At 34.0% G+C, this 15911-nt stretch overlaps 2 protein-coding genes across 2 annotated transcripts; both read left to right on the top strand.

The window, feature by feature from the left end:
- Window positions 1-299: 299 nt before the first annotated feature.
- LOC139491403 (protein PBMUCL2-like) lies at window positions 300-2696 on the top strand. The gene is made up of 2 exons (XM_071279076.1): window positions 300-477; window positions 1676-2696. The coding sequence occupies exons 1-2, from the start codon at window positions 402-404 to the stop codon at window positions 2299-2301; spliced, it is 702 nt and encodes a 233-aa protein (XP_071135177.1). The 5' UTR covers window positions 300-401; the 3' UTR covers window positions 2302-2696.
- A 3154-nt stretch (window positions 2697-5850) lies between these two features.
- LOC139492802 (300 kDa antigen AG231-like) lies at window positions 5851-8754 on the top strand. The gene is made up of 2 exons (XM_071280957.1): window positions 5851-5926; window positions 7478-8754. Exons 1-2 carry the CDS (start codon window positions 5851-5853, stop codon window positions 8752-8754), a joined length of 1353 nt encoding a protein of 450 aa, XP_071137058.1.
- Window positions 8755-15911: the final 7157 nt, after the last annotated feature.

Genomic DNA, 15911 nt, shown 5'->3' with positions numbered 1-15911 from the left:
ACCGACTGGTTTCAGCCACACATGCACTCAGTCATAGAGTGTAGCAAGCAAAATATCGTCTAACCATGGAAGTATTACATTGAATATAATACTTCCATGGCCTGGCTTATATTAAATCATTAAAGTGTTCTAATAATTTATAATTCAAATCGTTTAACTTTACTTGACCCACTTAGCGGACAACCGATCCTTCAAGTTGAGGGTCCTTTTTGATTTTCCAATCGATACTTGACGTCATCCGTTATTGGTATGTGATAGTTATTCATATACATATGATAAGCTCATGTGACCTTCGTAAAACACTTAAATAGCTATGTATATCTCTTCCGTCTTCACAAGCTTTTGTAGTTTTCAGAAAATAGCAGTTTAATATTTTCATCCTGTAATCCTTAAGATCGACGATGGACGTTACATATAGGAGCACCATATTGCTAGTGGTTATATTCTTTGCAGCAGTAAATTCTAAACCTGGAATTGGTAGGTAATATTTGAACATTTTAAAAAATTCATATGATTGTGCAAAACGCTATTTTTATTCTTCCTGACTATAATTTTATTTGATTACTTCCTTATTTAAAGGTTTCGTTTTAAATTTACCATATCAATTTCAAACTGTTAAAATAATACTAGTATATACTGCTATTCGTTTAATTTCTGTATGTAAACTTGGATACAACATATTTTGTATGCGGTTAAAAGGGTGTATTTCCAACAAGAATACTATTTGAATATTGATCTTAAACAAATAAATAACATACCAATTCACTTAAAATTCAGTTGATAAATCGTATAGCAATAAAGATTTGAATTGAATGGAATTTTAAAATGCATTACTGCTATTCGTTTAATTTCTATAATATATAAATTGGTTACAGCATGGTTTATATGCCGTTAAAACGGTGTATTTCTATCACGAATACCATGGGAATGGAATAAAACGGTGTATTTCTGCACGAATACCATGGGAATGGGTTAAAACGGTGTATTTCTAACACGAATAACATGGGAATGGGTTAAAACGGTGTATTTCTAACACGAATACCATGGGAATGGGTTAAATCGGTGTCTTTCTAACACGAATAGCATGGGAATGGGTTAAAACGGTGTATTTCTAACACGAATACCATGGGAATGGGTTAAATCGGTGTATTTCAAACACGAATAGCATGGGAATGGGTTAAAACGGTGTATTTCTAACACGAATACCATGGGAATGAATATAGACCTCAAACAAATTAATAACGTACCGATTCTCTTAAAATTCAGTTGATCAATCGATTTGAAATTTAATTAATTCTGGTTCTTTTTAAAAAGATAATTTCGTGTGATTTTTATCAGTAAAATTTAAAATCGCATATTCATAAATAGAATTATGTTTTGATAGAGCATGGATAATAAAATTACGTGTCCATGTTTTTAGAATACAAGTTTAAAAAACTAAAACTGAAAATTCCGGAGGAAAAAGGAAGTCGTTGTTTTATCTTAAAACAAATAGATTAATAAATGAGTGTGTATAGGTCAGAAAATTATATTAGAAAAAACAAAAAGAGTACTTTTAGTAATAAAATATCTGTATTAAAGAAGGGGTGAAAAGACACAGCGGCCATGCTTGAGACGTACGTGTTTTGTCTTAGTTGAGATTACAATTATCTTCAGTATATTTTGTTTCTTTCAGTGCTAAAGAATGTCAATGGCATTAAAGCAGCAACTGTTCGTCAGACAACAACCGTCAAAAACACATCAGCTAGTTCTGCAACGACTACAAGAAACTCGAGCATTACTGGCCAGACAACCGAACTCTCCAATGTTACCATTAAAACAACGATAACTCCAAATATCACGAAAGAATCGACAACGAAAAATTCTAACATTACTGTTGAGCCAACAACTCAAAATTCAAATATTACAATGGAACCCGTAACTAAGGCATCAAACGTGACACTGGAACCAACAACGAAAAACCCGAATGTTACAGTAGAACCAACAACCACAACCCCAAATGTTACAGTAGAACCAACAACTAAAAACCCAAATATTACAGTAGAACCAACAACGAAAAACCCCAATGTGACAGTAGAACCTTCAACTCGCCCAAGTAATATGTCTACACCAATGTCAACTCCAAAAACGAATCCACATCCAACAACACATGCAATGCCGACCACTACAAAGAAGTATAAATTTAATGGTGCAAGTTTTGTAGGAGGAATAGTTTTAGGCGTCGGTGTATCAGTTGTTATAATAATGATTGTTTACTTTTTAAAATGCAGAAAAAGTGATGCCGGTTACGATAGAATGTGAAACTAACAATTGCTTATAACTATAATTTTGGTAATCTCATTTGGTTAATACTGATTTTATATATACGACCACTATATTTAATCATAATGTCATCGTCGTACTATGTGAATTCCAATGATCATTATACATTTATGTAAAAGAAGGACTTCATTACTAGTAGACAAATCCTTTGAGCAGACGGACAGAACTCGCAGGAAAGGAAGAGTGCTTTTATTTTGTGCTTTATATTAAAGTCAAAATGAGACATCAAACACATGATCATAGTTCACACATCAATGCAAGTTCAAGATGGAACATCAATTTTGGGAACACAAGTGAAAGATTACATTTTCAATATATTTATTTTTGTATGATTTACAATTTGTTTTTGTTATATAAAATATTTCTTAAACAGAGTTTTGTTAGCTTTTTAATCAGTTACTATATACTATAGTTGTTTGATGATTTTGTGTGCTTTACTTGTGTCTTCCAATGGTAAATAACTCATACATGTTAGGACGAGAACAATTTAACAATAAATGCAATAGGTATAAGTCCTGCTGTAAGGGATCATCCGAAATTATGGGATAGTAATGCCACTGGAAAATGAGGGTATATTTCATAAGAACAGAAATCCAGTCTTACAACAGGCCAATTACCGGACTCTCAAAGAGTCGCAAGTGTTCTTGACGTGCAGAGAGCGAGAAACAAGTTCACAAGTAACAGTCCACAGGGAGACATACCACCTAATCCAGCCCAAAGGGAGACATGTCACCTAATCTTACACATACTTCTGACTCAATGTTGACTAGTTTTTGCTCACACTCCTTAATTAATGCTGCGTGCTTAACGTAGAAGCAGCAATTATTAGTTTTAATCTGCCTACCCTTCCGGAGCACCTGATATCACCCTCAGTTTTTGGTGGGTTCCGTGTTGCTCAGTCTTTAGTCTTTATGTTGTTTCTTGTGTACTATTATTAATTTTGTCTGTTTGTCTTTTTCATTTTTAGCCTTTTTTCGAGTTTTACTGTTCCTCTGGTATCTTTCGCCCCTCTTTTAAGTCTTTAGTTTTACCAGGTCGGGGTTCAAACCTGAAACCTCGCGCACACGAGGCAAATACGCTACCACGACACCATTGAGGCGGTTATATGAAAGTTATAATGTTATTTCACCCTTTGTATAGTTTTCCTTCATAACGTTATCAACATTTGATCATAATTTGTTTTGCTTTTTCGCAGTAATTATTGTCCTTTAATTTATCATGCAATTCTGTAACAGATCTATAATGACAGTTCATTCTAATACCTTAATACTAAATTTTGACCGAATATGTGAACAATCAGATGTCCGTCGGTCTGTTGTCTGTTATTATATTTTTCCTTCAAAATTTTGTTTACTTCCAAAGCCAGTACCGCTATATCAAACCAATTAAACATTAAGATTGATTCTCACAGTACTTAGTTTCAAAGGAGAAGGTCCGGTAAAAGTTCATTTGGGCCTAAAATTTGAAGTGCACCTGATTATAGATTTCTGACACTTTAATACACTTACTTGTTTGTGTCTACTTCAGTCGATTAAATTACTTTAAATGAAAAATTTCAACTGATTCTAGAATTGAATATCAGATATCAATCAAAAATGCAATAGGCTTCCTTCGTACAGTACAGTGGCGGATCCAGAAATGTTCATAAGTGTGGGTCCACTGACTGCCTAAGAGGGGACCCGCTCCGGTCATGCTCTAGTGTTTCCCTATATAATTAACCAATATTTTCCATATAAGGGTGGGACTGGCCTCTTCTAATCCGCCTCTGATACTAATATAAACGAATGCTAGCTATTACTGAAAGTACTCCCAATGTACTACACATGTGCGGTCCTGGATTAATTACTTAATTAATATACATGTGTAGATCTTTGGGATAGCGCATGTATCTTACAACGAGTGGCACTGGGGATGATCTCTGGTCTGAAATTGGTCGTTATTTTAAACTGAATTGTGTATGATAATGTCGAACCATATAAGATGAAATGTATGAAAAGGTTGCTGATTGATTCATAAGTACAATGTATATCCAACTATTCAGATGTCGACTTTTTCTAAACCTCAAAGTCGTTAAACACCCCCGTTGAAGTTTCATATGAAAAGGGTGGGGTAGAGCAAGTGGCAGTTCCTCACTTATACAACAGAGAATTGAAGTGCCCAATTTCTCTGTTTTTGAGCAGGGATCAAACCAGGATCATGAGGATGTTTGACAGAGGGATTAATTCTATAAAACAGTAAATTATCACCCAAAGCAAGGCAAACGTCTGTTTGACGATCAAATGCTAAAACAAAATCCTCTACGCTCCATGACATCCCCAACACACACCATTACTGAGGATAGATGCACATATATCTTTACAATGGTGGTTGTTAGAAACTTGGTTTTTAAGGGAGCTACCATTTGATTTTAAAAATGTTTAAAAAAAAGGGGGGTAGGATGGAAATTTATGTTACAAAAGCCAAAATAAACTAATAAAAAAGGCAGGACCGAGTGGAGTGAGAAAAAATGCAAGACAGAGATTACAACTAAAAAAAAACAAACAATGCAGGACAATATTTTCATTCTAAATACAATGGTAGCTCCCTAATTGACAATGGATATCAATCACAAGCAACGTTGTCTATAATTTTGTCGGTTTGGATATATTCTGATTAAAAAATCAAACGTTCTCTTTCAAACGTGTTTCAGTTGTGAATAATTAGCCAGTTCGTCGTGAGTAGACTATAGTCGGTTTTTGAGGAAGTAGATTTTCCAACTTATCTCACTTTAATGTTTGTCAAAATAGATTATTTGTCTCTTCCTCTTCAACACAGGTACTTGTTGAGTTAATTGTCATCCCCTCGTTTTAATTTGATTAATTCCTTTTCCGGCAGATTCAGATTCAGATTTCTTTTTTCTTCAAAATTTAACACTTTAATGGTCGTTTTCTTACATTGGCAGTTGAAAATCATCTTCGCTAGGCTAGCCAAGGGATACGACCCCCTGCCCTCCTCTACACCTCTTAAGCCAATAGTAACGATCCAGGCGGAGAGGAAGAACGTGGATCGTTACTTTTGGCTAGCGAAGATGGTTGAAAATAAACGTTTAACAATTGTCAATGTTTTTTGATAAATTTGAAAAATGATAGTCATAATCACTCTATTGTTGGTATCATTGTTTTCCTTGTATCCCGGTATTGTTTTTTTATAAGGAACATGCATGAACATTAAATAAAAAGAATGGAATTCAAAAGAAAAATTACTTAAAATTTTAAAAAAGGGGGATGGCAATCAAATCAAATTAGAAAAATATTGCTGAAGTAAAACCGGACAACCGATCATTCAAGTTGAGGGTCCTGTTTGATTTTCCGATGAATACTTGGCGTCATCCGTTATTGGTATGTGATAGTTATTCATATACATATGATTGACTCATGTGTCCTTGGTAAAACACTTAAATAACTATGTATATCTCCCCCATCTTCACAAGCTTTTGTAGTTTTCAGATAGCAGTTTAAAATTTTCGTCCTGAAATCTATACGATTGACAATGGATGTTACATATAGGAGCACCATATTGCTAGTGGTTGTCTGCTTTGCAGCAGTAAACTCTAAACCTAGAATTGGTAGGTCAGTTTTGAACAGATTCAAATTTCAAGTCATTGTGCAACTCACTATTTTTTTATTTTTCTTGAGTAAAAGTTCGTTTGATAATTTTTTTTTTATTTAAACGGGTTATCGTTGTAAACTCACAATATCAATTTTAAACTCTTTGTTACTTTTAATATTGTGTATATTAATGATCTTGTTGTTATTTTTTATTTTCATTTTGTTATGTTGTATCACATACTATAAATATGTAGTTTTATGGCAATACAGATTTGAATTGAATTGAATTGTTAACATGAAATACTGCTATTCGTTTAATTTCTATAATATATGAATTGGATACAGCATGTTTTGTATGCGGTTAAAACGGTGTATTTCTACATTTGTAACACGAATACTATGGGAATATACTTTTTATTAGACCCCAAACAAATTAATAACGTACCAATTCTCTTAAAATGCAGTTGATTAATCGATTTGAATTTTAATTAATTCTGGGTTTTTTTATTAAAGAAAATTTCATGTGATTTTCATCAGTAAAATTTGAAATCGCACAATATTCATAAATAGAATTATGTTTTGATAGAGCATGGATAAATAAAATTATGGGGAAATTAGTGTCCTTGTTTTTAAAATACAGGTTTATGAAAAAACTAAAAGGAGTAGGTCCGGTAAAGGCCGATTTTGGCCTCAAATGTCAGGTTCATCTGACGAAAGATTTTGGACACTTTTTAAACACTTTAGTGTCTATTTCAGTTGATTCAATTAGTTTATGTGATAGATTTAAACTAATCTACTCATTAAAAACGCTCCGATTCAAGCTTAAATTTGAAAAACTTATCAAATATGCCAAAAAAATGTCACTTTTCAGATGGTTTTTGTCAAAAACGAAGTTGCCGCATCCGTGTTCATCCTCAACCTTTATATATGTTATGTATTATCATCAAATACAACTTTCATTTCAAAACTAAGAATGAACACAAATGCAGCCGCTTTCATTGAAGACGGCACCCGTCTAAAATTTAACTAAAATGCTAAAAAGGGGAGATTTCAGTAATTTAGCATAACTTAATGATGCAAATACCCGATATTTTTTGCATTGTATTGTCAAAAACAGCCATTTTTTTATGTAGCAAAAGCATTCTATTTTTCAATAAATAACTAAAATCTTACAGTTTACCAATTTTGTTAAACTGCTATGTTTTGGGGCCAAAAGGGTTTTTTATTGGACCTACTCCTCTCCGGAGAAAATGGGAAGTCGTTGATTTATCATAAAATATATATAATAGATAAAAACAAAATTGAATGTGTATAGGTGAGAAAAATAACAAATATGTAGAAATATTAAGTGAAAGTTTTGATACTAGTTTAAATACAAATACAAAAATAGATATTTTTTTATATTATGCATAGACTAGAAAAAATATAGTAATACACTACCTGTTTTAAAGAAGGGATAAAAAGACACAGCAAATATGTATAAGACTTTTTAAAATGTTTTAAAAAGATTTTCTGTTAATCAATCAGTTGAGATTTCAATTCTTTAAAGTTATGTTTTTACCTTTCAGCAACAAAGCATGTCAATGGCATTGTAGCAACAAATGTCAGTCAGACAACAACCGACCAAAAAACATCAGCTAGTTCTGCAACGACTACAAGAGACTCAAACATTACTGGTCAGACAACCAAACTCTCCAATGTTACCATTCAAACAACGGTAACTCCAAATATTACGACCACGAAAAATACTAACATTACTGTAGAGCCAACAACTCCAACTGCAAATGTTACAATGGAACCTGTAACTAAGGCCTCAAACGTGACACTAGAACCAACAACGAAAAACCAAAATGGTACAGTAGAACCAACAACCACAAACCCCAATGTTACAGTAGAACCAACAACAAGAAACCCAAATATTACAGTAGAACCAACAACCATACAACCAAATGTTACAGTAGAAACAACAACTAAAAACGTCAATGTGACAGTAGAACCAACAACCACAAACCGAAATGTTACAGTAGAACCAACAACCACAAACCCAAATGTTACAGTAGAACCAACAACCACAAACCCAAATGTTACAGTAGAACCAACAACGAAAAATCCCAATGCTACAATGGAACCAACAACCACAAACCCCAATGTTACAGTAGAACCAACAACAAGAAACCCAAATATAACAGTAGAACCAATAACCAAACAACCAAATGTTACAGTAGAACCAACAACTAAAAACACCAATGCTACAATAGAACCAACAACCACAAACCCAAATGTTACTGTAGAACCAACAACCACACACCAAAATGTAACTGTAGAACCAACAACCACAAAACCAAACGTTACAGTAGAACCAACAACCGTAAACCCAAATGTTACAGTAGAACCAACAACGAAAAACCCCAATGTTACAGTAGAACCAACAACCACAAACCAAAATGTAACAGTAGAACCAACAACCGCAAACCCAAATGTTACAGTAAAACCAACAACGAAACACCCCAATGTTACAAAAGAACCAACAACCACACACCCAAATATAACTGTAGAACCAACAACTACAAACCCAAATGTTACAGTAGAACCAACAACTACAAACCCAAATGTTACAGTAGAACCATCAACTCTCCCAAGTAATATGTCTACACCAATGTCAACTCCAAAAACGAATCCACATCCAACAACACATGCAATGCCGACCACTACGAAGAAGTATAGATTTAATGGTGCAAGTTTTGTAGGAGGAATAGTTTTGGGAATCGGGGTATCAGTTGTTATACTAATGATTGTTTACTTTTTGAAATGCAGAAAACGTGATGCCGGTTACGAAAGATTGTGAACCTAACAATTGCTTATAATCTCATTTGCTTGATACTGATTTTATATATATTAAGACCACTATATTTTATCATAATGTCATCGTCTCGTACTATGTGAATTCCAATGATCATTTTACATGTATTAACAACTTATATATGCTGGGGCCAAAAAAGGCTAAACATAAATAATAGTGGTAAAATTCAAGTGTGGTCTTGTATCTTGAAAATCTTGATAGATTGAGAAAATCTGACAGGTGCCTACAATTTAAGAAAATCAGGTTCTGAAGACTTTTGTCAGACACTCCGAGCAATACTTTATATTTTTAAATTAGTTTTAAAAACAATACATTTTAACTAAAAAGCTGATATTTGATAAAATTCCTTTATAGATATTTAATTTTATATAAATCATACTAGGGAATTTCGTCAAAGTAGTTTTTTATCCAGAAATTTCATATGAAGCCTCCAAATCTGCAACACGAAAAAATAGACAGAAGTGTTCGAGAAAACAGAGCACTGAAAACGACTACTTCTGCTTGCAGGAAATAGACCATGTTTCGGTTCCTTCCGTGAAATACATTACATGGTACTAACAATTTTCTAAAAAGAAATTTTGATACTTGAACTGATCTTGATCGTTTTTCTTCGCTTTAAAACCGCCACTCAATGTCAAATATAGCCGACACCCCAGCAAAAAAGATCGGCAATACATGATCTACAAAACTAACAAAATGGTGAACTAGTCAAAATATTACATTCATATGTACATGGTGCATATTTTTTTTGTCCTCTGTTTTTAAAATTCACTTTGCAAAAAATATCATATATGTATCAGATCAGATAAGTAATATCTAAACTACTAGTACATCAAGTACAATTCAATGGAAACAATGAATTCAAACAGACAATACATAAGTTTAATGTTATATGCAGGGGACGGATTCTGGATGTTTGAAGGGTTGGAGCATAATTTCCTAAAACAGATGAAAGATGGGAATTAAAAGTGGAATACAAATATATACTAGATATAAGAAGATGTTGTATATATGAGTGTCAATAGGACAACTCATTCAAATCACAACTTGTAAAAGTAACCCATCATTACAGGTAAAAATCCGGTCTTCAACACGGAGCTTTCAAATTGGCTCATACCGAAAAATTCAATGTTTTGTAACAGGACATTTATAAAATTGACCATATAATTGATATTCATGGCAATAAGATGATGCGTTCGAAGAAGTGCTTTCGTTGAATCTCTTTGGTTCTTTAAATCCAATGTCAATTTTAAAGAAAAGCCAAGTTCTCTGTACGAAATGAATCTTTTGCAATCATATTGACGCTGATGTTCCTGTTTTTCGTGTCCAAAGAACCTCTGCACAGAACATATACATGTTGTTGATTGGTCATTTAATGTATGAATTCTCTTCCTTTATGTTTACGCACAAAAAACGGACGGTTAACAAGATCGGTATTACATGGTTTTGATAAAAAGTACGAAAGCCTCGAAAATTATGCAACAATTGAAAGAAATAATAAAACGCACCGAAACTAAACAGCAAACTCGAACCTTAAGTTAGTAATTTTGCGGCCCTTTATAGCTTGTTGTTCGGTGTGAGCCAAGGCTCCGTGTTGAAGGCCGTACTTTAACCTATAATGGTTTACTTTTTAAATTGTTATTTGTATGGAGAGTTGTCTCATTGGCACTCACACCACATCTTCCTATATCTATTTAGAAAAAGGAACTCACTGCATGGTAAATAGAAAAGTGTTGTCTGTATAAGTCATCTGATACACAATGATTGGAAACAGGGAAAGGGGGGCGTAGATGGCGTACGTATCCCTATGATTGATATATACATTTTTAGCATAAAGTTGTGCCCTGCACTCTGTTTTCGGCATTCAGTGGCGAATCCAAAACTTTTTGTAAAAAGGGAGGAGCTCCAGTCATGCTTCTGTGATGCCCTATAATCAACCAAATTTTTCCCACAAAAGGAGGGACCCAGTCCCCCCAGGCACCTCCCCCTGGATCCGCATATAGCAGTATATGTATCGTTTCCTGCAATTACACCATCCTTTCAAAAATCTTGGATCCGTCACTGATACTTACGGAGCGCCTTTAGTGCCAAAGATGAAATTAAATATATTTGTGCGCGCGACTTTAAATCTTGTGCGCACAACTTTTAATCTTGTGCGCACAACTTTTTTAATCTTGTGCGCACAACTTTTTAAAACTTGTGCGCACAACTTTTTAGAACTTGTGCGCACAACTTTTTTGAACTTGTGCGCGCAACTTTTTTAAACTTGTGCGCAAAACTTTTTTAATCATGTGCGCACAACTTTTAAACTTGTGCGCACAACTTAAAATCTTGTGCGCACAACTTTTAATCTTGTGCGCACAACAACTTTTGTAAACTTGTGCACACAACTTTTTCAAATTGGTGTGCACGACTTTAAATCTTGTGCGCACAACTTTTAATCTTATGCACACAACTTTTAATCTTGTGCGCACAACTTTAGTAAATAGTTAATCAAAATAAGATGGATCTGATTTTTACGTATATTGTTTTGGTAATAAATCAAAAGGATAAACATATACTGCATTTTCTGGCATTGTAGCTTATTCGAATATTTAACCCGTTAGCCGAAGGACCATGTGAGCTATTGTCATCAATAATCGCTAGTCGTCAAAGCCGTGGTGTAGTGGTTAGCGCATCGGAATACTAACACAAAGGTTTCCGGTTCGATCTCCGTTCCGGGGAGAAAATTACAGGGACAGACTTTTCTGGTTCTCCCTAGACATCATTTGAGAGTATGGTCTTGAGAAACGAGGACAGTCCGTCGGAAGGGGACTATAAATGGCTGACCCCTGTTAACAGAGAGCAATACCTCTTGCTCGTAAAAGACACCCTTCTAGATTTCGAAAAAGAGCAGCCTAATGCCGCTTCAAGGCATCAAACGCACCCGCATAGTGGAAAGGGATTAATATAAGATGTAATAACTCGTTTCCGAATCCACTATGAATAAATACAGCCCGTAACAGAGAAGTGATCGAATTCGCGTTTCTTTACCGTCAGAATAAGTTACGTTATCGACAAACTTATTTCAGAAGTGACATAATTTAATTTTCTTCATCGACAAAATATTTCATGTACAATGTGTAAGTTTTCATTCTTTAAGTCGAAGTTTTTTTCTTTATATCGTCTATAATCTCTATACTTTCGTTTCCATGAAAAGGCAAATATAGCTTACGTTTACATAGAACAAGAACGAATTGCACTGTACATGCTGTAGTTTATACATTGTTTCTTTGAAAGTCGTTATAAAGAATTATTTACATCACTGTATACAGGTTCATTCAATTTTAGAAATAACCGATTATTTATTATACACTGCTTGCACTGTGAATATTTATGGGATTCAACACTGTAAAAGTTTTTCTTTCGTCTGATACAGAATACCCCATATCTTTTCTTTTTCATACCTATCTGTTTATTGTGTCCCCGGGATTATGTCAATCATACATTGTTGCAATACCGACATATAAAAAAGAAGATGTGGTATTATTGCCAATGAGACAACTATCCACAAAAAGACCTAAATGACACGTACATTAACAACTATAGGTAACCGTACGGTTATGCGTGTACTTTGTCACAGAAAAAACTGAAATAAATTTCTTTCAAATCGAAGCAAAAAATACAAATGTACCCTTTAACATTTGAAATTTGAAATGTTAAAGACAAAATTGCTCTTTATCTTAAGTTATTGACGAATATTTGAAATTTAAACCTCTATAAGATGTGATGTACGGCATTTCATTTTATCATTGGTAATGATCCATATCTGACAGAGAAGAAATATTCATAATTCTCAGAAAGTTTTCGTAAATATTGTTAGATACCACTAATCGTTCCAACAATCAAGACATCAGAGACAAACAGGAAAAAAAAAATATGAAAATGAAAAGATATGACTTAAGTGTTAGCATGTTCAGGGAGACGGCACCCAATTTACAAAAAAAATAATTGATGTTTTAAGAAACTGTATAGAACTCCACAGGTTTTCAACAAGGGTAGAATTCAAAACCTTGAATATGAAAGCCTCGAAATCCATGATACTTTTTCTGTGCGGTAGTTATATCTACAAAATCCAATCATGTACACGACATATAATACATATGTATATATTGGGAATTTATTTTTGTTTCCAAACAGAATTATAAGGTTATGTATAAGTGCCTACGTTCACTGCACAATTGTAAATTGTCTTCCTAACGACCAGCAAAAATAAATGGCACAAGTTCACGTAGTCATAAAAAAAAGTCGTATAATTTACGTTATCGAACAAAAAATCAGAAATACGGAATAGTATAAATTCAAATTCAAATATTTTATTGGACAAAGCACATATGATACAATGCGTATTCCAAGATATAAACACATTAAACATGACAATTTATGCAAATACAACATAAAGAAAACATTTGAAGTACCAATTATATATAGATATATAATATCACAGTATTACATAGTATTATACTTATGGTAGACCAACTGACATTGGATTATTATTACGAGCTTCAAAAGCTTGACTTAAATAAGTGAATGGTTAGGAAATCCCGTTTCCCCTGCGTGTTTTAAAAGTCAAAGACAAATGTTTTCCCTGATACAAACGTTTTAAGAACTAGCTTTGTGTAACCTATAGACAAATTCGACTGTATATAAGGAAGTGAATATGTTTACTCTGATTTGAAACTATCTTATAGAACTTGTTTTAGTAATTGAGAACCTATGTTGTTTATGGGTAATAGGTGAAGTGTTGCATGACCCATCAAAATGACAGCAAACGCAGATTTCCGGACGATTTTTATTTGTACACTGTTAAAAACTGACAATCATGTGAAACGGACGAAGACATATTCTAACAGAAGTACAAATACCAGTCCTCCCTTTTGTGTATACATATGAGAAAACATTTCAAAGTTATTAATTGAATTCAAATCCATCACACATACGGTACACATTGTATTCCGAAACAAGAATGTGTCCAAAGTACACGGATGCCCCACTTGCACTATCATTGCACTGGCATTAAAATTAGAAAGATCATACTATAGGGAACATTTTACTAAGTTTCAAGTTGATTGGACTTCAGCTTCATCAAAAACTACCTTGAACAAAAACTTTAACCTGAAACTCCCACTTTCATTTTCTATGTTCAGTGGACCATGAAATTGGAGTCAAAAGTCTAATTTGGCTTTAAAATTAGAAAGATCATATCATAAGCAACAAGTGTACTTAGTTTCAAGTTGATTGGACTTCAGTTTCATAAAAAACTACCTTGACCAAAAACTTTAACCTGAACGGACGGACGGACGCACAGACGGACGGACGAACGAACGGAGTCACAGACCAGAAAACATAATGCCCCTCTACTATCGTAGGTGGGGCATAAAAATAAAGGACTTCATTCCTATCAAACACCTTTTTAATTGTTTAAACCAGTATATTTCTTTTAGTTTTGGGTAAAATTGTAAAGGAAATAATACTACCAAGACGTCCTTCCATAAACCTTTTTTTCTGTTCTGACTTTGAAGAAATGACTTCTTTTCACCCAATCGAAATGGTGCATGGACATATTTTGTTTCATATTATTAGAATTATTTTCAATATTATCGGTATTAAACTTGATTATCGACACATGAAAGTCTGTCAGCATTGTCAATCTTTTTAACGTTAAAGTTCCAATAGTTCGGTCACTACTCAATTAAGTTTGTCGATAACGTAGCTAATTTTGACGGTAAAGAAACACCAATTCGATCACTTCTCTGTTACGGGCTGTATGTTTAAACTAAGCGCCAGTCGTCCACAATTCACTTTTAAAAAAAAATTTGCTCTAAAACCACTGGGCCAATTTGGACCAAACTTGGTAGGGTGATCCTTGGTATATAGCAGGGGATTCGTGGGGTCTAAGAACTTGAGGTTAATTTAAAGTTTAAAAAAAACTTAAGAACCAGCAGTCATATTGTCTGACTCATCAGAAAGCATGATGTTTCAAGTTTGTATTAATGAAGGTCCGGGGTCCAAGAAACTGGGGTCCATAGTTTAACATTAGCTTCAAATTGAACATTCTTTAAAAGTCTTGTCCTTATGAACCAACAGTAGCAATGCAGTCATATTTTGCATGAAACATCAAAAGGATAGAAGATTCAATTTTGATCAAATGCAAAATATTTCCACACGAACCAGCAATGCTGAGGCAGTCATGTTTTGCATTAAGCATGAATAGGACATACATATTCAAATTTATATAAATCAATGCCTACTAATCTTTGGGACCAGCATCTATGAGTAAAACTGTCAAGTTTTACTACGTTTAAAAATTCTACGTTTCAACTACGTTTTCAACAAAAATGTCCCGTTATTTTGAAAACTAGGTTTTATTAGGTTTGTGCTACGTTCTTATCATGTTTTGCTACGTATAAGTACGTGTGGACCAACGTTTTCACAACGCATTGATACGTTTCGTTACGTAGTTAGCACGTTTTGTTGCGTTCCGCTAAGCTTTGATACGTATTTTCTAGGTTTCTACTTCGTTTCAATTTTCGCTACGTTTGTTGTTGAATTTTCAAAACATGCGTAACGGGGCAGGTCCAGTTTTGAACAAAGGATCACTACGTTCCGATACGCTTCCTTACGTATATTCCCGTTTCGCTTCGCTTTCAAAACGTAGGAAAACGTAGCTCTTGAAACGTGACAGTATGACTGGGGCTTAAAATTGATAATGGAAATGGGGAATATGTCAAAGAGACAACAACCCGACCAAAGAGCAGAAAACAGCCGAAGTCCACCAATTGGTCTTCAACGCAGCGAGAAAATCCCGCACCCGGAGGTGGTCCTTAGCATGCCCCTAAATAAAATTTTATTCTAGTTCAGTGAAATGGACGCCACACTAAACTCCAAAACATATAAATGAACTAAAATAAAAAAAACATACAAGACTAAGAAAGGCCAGAGGCTCCTGACTTGGGACAGACAATGAATTTATGAATAATTTATATCTTTTCTGGGCTGCAAGCAGTGGAAGTCCGAAGATTACAAGAAGCTCTAATTGGAAAAAAGCTATTAAAATCCTCTACTCTAGATCTCTAGAACCAGCATGGCAGTTATATTTTGCA

Source organism: Mytilus edulis, chromosome 10 (assembly GCF_963676685.1).
Source record: "Mytilus edulis chromosome 10, xbMytEdul2.2, whole genome shotgun sequence".
Classification (NCBI taxonomy): Eukaryota; Metazoa; Mollusca; class Bivalvia; order Mytilida; family Mytilidae; genus Mytilus; species Mytilus edulis.
This window is presented reverse-complemented; position numbering and strand designations above follow the sequence as displayed.